The sequence below is a fragment of the Tupaia chinensis genome, unplaced genomic scaffold (assembly GCF_000334495.1).
Source record: "Tupaia chinensis unplaced genomic scaffold, TupChi_1.0 Scaffold000671_2, whole genome shotgun sequence".
Lineage (NCBI taxonomy): Eukaryota > Metazoa > Chordata > Mammalia > Scandentia > Tupaiidae > Tupaia > Tupaia belangeri.
Window position 1 is genome coordinate 1,631,343 of NW_006160194.1, and position 4,186 is coordinate 1,635,528.

The window sequence follows — 4,186 nt, forward strand, 5'->3', positions numbered from 1 at the left end:
CCTTGGGCCCGTCTTGGGGCCTGGGGCTGGGCTCTCCTGACGCACGGCGGGCCTGCTGATGCAGGACCAAGCTACCCTTCTGGTTTGACAGCGTGACTGCCCCCTCGCCCACGTGCGCTTCAGCCTGGGCCTGGGCCTGGGCCAGGCGGGGTATGAGGGTCAGACCCACAATGTCACCCAAGGCCCGGGAATGTCCCAGGACAGCAGGCAATGGCCGTGCCCTGTGTCCCATTTCAGGGAGATCTTCCCTGAGCGAGGGCTGGACCGTGGGCCGGGGCCTGGTCTTCCGTAGACTCACTGGACGGCTCCTCTGCACGGCAGGACCCAGACAGCTCCAGGCCAGGCGTGAGGGTTGCTGGGCAGGGCTGAGGGCAGGACCTGGTGGGGCTGCCTGTGGGCATGGTAGGGCAGCAGGCCCTCCTGGTCAAGCTGGTTGAGTGGCCCTGAAGCCCCAGCACCCTCAGTCCCAAGACATGGCACACATGGGACCCAGCATGGCCATAGGTGAGGCCGGCTAAAGTTCCTGCCCTGGCACCAGGTCGGGAGTGGTAACAGGCAGAGGGGGGCTCACACAGGGAGGTGGGGCCAGCCCTGAGCCCTGACTTACTCTGGGCCCTCACCCTGCACCTTCGTGCCTCTGACCCTCACCCGAGGACCTTCCAGGGAGGGCGAGGGCCAGAGTGTCAGCAGGTGAGACTCCAGGGCAGGTGGGGGCCCCATGCCCACCAAGGGCAGAGCAGGCTGGAAGGCTTCCTGCAGGAGGTGGCACGTGAGCTGGTGCTGGGTGTTGGTGCAGGAGGGCCGGGTGGCGTAGAGGTGTGGGTGCCACCCCACAGGCCGGCTCCCCGGCTCCCTGTGAGGACTGAGTCACTCCGTATCTGAGGCTCCACGCAGCTTCTGCCAGTGGGTGGGGCAGGGCAGGGCGGGGTGGCCCGCCCCACAGGGTGCAGCCACCCCTTATGATCCCAGGCCTCTGCCAGGCCGGCTTCGAGGCACAGGCCACGCCACCGCTGTCAGAACCACTCCCTGGGCATGGAGCTGAGGCTGGCTTCAAGGGGAACCCCCCACCAGCCCTGATCTCCCATCCCTGGGTGTGTGGTGTGCGAGGACCCACGCCCACCTGATGGCAGGCTGATGGCAGGCAGCTGGACCGGTTCCGGCACTCACCCGGTGTTGAGAAACCCAGGCTCTGCCCAGGGGGTGGCTGCTAGGGCCCCTGGGGGAGGAGAGCCAGGCCGGGTGCAGCAGCATGTGCCCCCCCGACCCCGCCGGAGCCGGCCGGCCCCGGGGAGCCGGCTGCCGCTGCTAACCGGCTTCCCTCAGCCTTTCTGCGCCCTCTGGGACGGGAGGAACAGCTGGTTGACACGGAGCTGCGGTCGGGCTTGGCACTCAGGAGGCCGCTGGCCACACTCAGCATGGTGCCAGGGGAGCCCAGGGCCCTCCTTGGAGCGCAGGGAGCCGTGGCCCTGCTGTGGGCCCGGGGCGTGGCTGCGCTGAGCTCTGGGGCTGTGCCCCCTCCCGTGCACAGCAGGGCGCCACAGACTCTCCCAGACTGCTGGGCTCTGCTTGGTTAGTGCCGCCCTCCCTGCCCCTCTCTGCCCTGGGCGTGGGCCAGCCAGCTGGCCTCCAGCTGGCCTCGCCTCGGCAGGCCCTGGGCAGGGAGTTCCCGGGGCTCTGGGAGCGACTCCCAAGGGCCTTCTCTCTGTGTGGTGGCCACAGCCTCTCCCCCACACCCGCTGCTGCCTTATCTGCTTGCCTAGGTGGGACGCAGGTCCCTAATTAGAAGCCACCAGGTGGTGGCATGGTGGGGCTGGTCAGTGCGAGGTCGCTGAGGGCGGGGTGGGGACATTTCCCTGCCATCAGGTGTGCATTGACTCGGGCAGGGACAGCGGGGGCCTCCAGCTCGCGTCTCTGTGGGCAGCAGGGCCCTGGAGCCCCCATTCGCACCGGTGCTGTGCCTGACCTCTGCGCAGCCTCAGCGAGGCCCTTTCCCCCTCTGGGCTTCGCTTCCCCTGGGCTGGACCAGAGGGGCCCAGTGCTGCCTCCTCCAGTGAAGGGCTGTCACCGTTGTCGCCACCGCTGGCTCAAGGCCGCCATGTGCAGAGGTCCTGAGGAGATAGGGCCCAGTCCTTGGCCCTGGGTGCCTCCGGGTTGAGGCAGGCTTGCTGTGTCAGTCCTGCCTCTGCCACAGGAAACATGCGACTCGGGGGCAGAGCAGGGCCCCAGACCTGTGCGCATCTATCTGTACAGCTTCTTGTGTGGCCAGATCAAGAGGCGCTGACTGAATATCTGCCCCTCTCCACTTCCCTGGGGCCTGGAATCCCACTACTCTCCCTGGGCTGGGAGGAAGAAGTGGGCTCTAGACACTAGGATTTGGGCCTGAACGGACGGGCGCTTTCTTCCCCAAAGGTGAGGGCCCGGAAGACCCCTCCATCCACCCGTCATTTTCCTAGCCCCCGCCATCATCTGTCTGCCCCCACCCACTCATCTACCTACCATCCTTCCATCTACCCACTGCCCTCCAGCTACCTACTAGGTCATCAGGAGAGTCATGACGTATTTTTCTATGAAAAAAATGTGTCACGACTTTCCCGACAACCCAGTGTCTACCATTATCCACCACCATTTGTCCATCATCCATCCACCCCGCTATCCATCATCCACCATCCATCCATCCATCTCCCCATGGTCCTTCCATCCCTCTACCATCCATTCATCATCCATATATCCATCCGCCATCCATCCATCCACCCCGCTATCCATCATCCACCTGTCCATCTCCCATCCATCCCATCATCCATCCACCTCGCTATCCATCATCCACCATCCATCCATCCATCTCCCCATGGTCCTTCCATCCCTCTACCATCCATTCATCATCCATATATCCATCCGCCATCCATCCATCCACCATCTATCTGCCATCCATTCATTCATCCATCCACCATCCACCTGTCCATCTCCCATCTATCCTACTCCATCTATCCATCCCACCATTCATCCATCTGCCCTCCATCTTCCACCTCCATTTGCCACCCATCTACCCATTCATCACCCATCCATCCATCCATCTATCCACCCACCCCTGTCCATCCATTATTCACTATCCATCCATCTGCCATCCATCCATCTACCCATCATCCATCCATCCGTCCACTCACCATCGTCCATCTACCCTCCATTCGTCCACCCATTTTCACAGTCATCCTTCCATCCATCCATCCACCCACCATCCATTCACTATTCATTCATCCACCATCAATCCATCTATCCATCCATTCACTGTCTACCCGTCATCCCTCCAGTCCCCCATCCACCATCCTTCCATTCACCATCCATCCAGTCAATGGGCAGCAAGTACAGTAGGTGCCCAGCAAGGGGACCAGGGGCTTGCTTGGGCAAAGCCTGTTGCCCACTTCTCCATCATGGCAGGCTGCTTTGCAGTTCCCCATCTGGGCTCATTCGTTGTTCCTCCTATCCTTGGCACCTGCTGTTTCCTCTGCCTGGAATGTCTCCCTTCCCCTATACACTCCTGTGCAAGACTCAGGCCGGCTTCTGTCTCTGTGGGATCCTCCTTCCTCCATTGCCCAGCCAGCCAAGATCCTCCACAAGGTCCATTGACCATGTCACCTGTGTCACCCATTGTGTGGCCATTGGTCTCTCTCTCTGCCCTGGCTCTGTGCCCCCTGAAGAGCTTGCCCCCTCAAGGCTGGAGGGAGCAGGGCTGGGAGGATTTGCCTCTAGGAGGGGAGGCAGAGCAGGGAGAATGGCAGCGCCGAGGCTCTAGGTCTGAAAACATGGTGGGGCTGGGGGGAAGTTGCCGCAGGTCCCAGTCAGCCTGTCTGTCCTCACAGTCAACCAGGAGCTGGTGCGGAAGGTCAGTGGGAAGGGCCGACTGCTGGTGCATGGCAGCATGGAGCGCGATGTGGGCCTTCTTCGCCTCTACCCTGGGATCCCCGCCTCCCTGGTAGGGACCGCCCTGGGCCCTGCGCCTGCTGTTTCTGAGCCTGCCCTCCACAGCTCTCATGCCCTGGGCAGTGCAGATCCTGCTTGGCATTGCAGCATCTTCAGTGTCACCCGCCTGCTGCCCGTCCCACACATGGGCCCCCTCAGGCCAGCATGCAGAGGCTGACCTCTGGCTCGCGTGGCAGCTGAGCTGCCCCTGCGCCGGTCCCCGCCACTCGAG

General features: G+C 62.9%; 1 protein-coding gene across 1 annotated transcript in view; it reads left to right on the forward strand.

Annotated features, from left to right (window-relative positions):
• Positions 1–4,186, forward strand: part of LOC102503039 (60 kDa lysophospholipase-like) — a gene marked incomplete in the record, with an annotated part of 33,555 nt that overhangs the window by 16,100 nt on the left and 13,269 nt on the right. Inside the window, 1 exon segment of the mRNA XM_014592233.2 lies at positions 3,855–3,967. Within this exon segment, the coding sequence (XP_014447719.1) occupies positions 3,855–3,967 (113 nt within the window).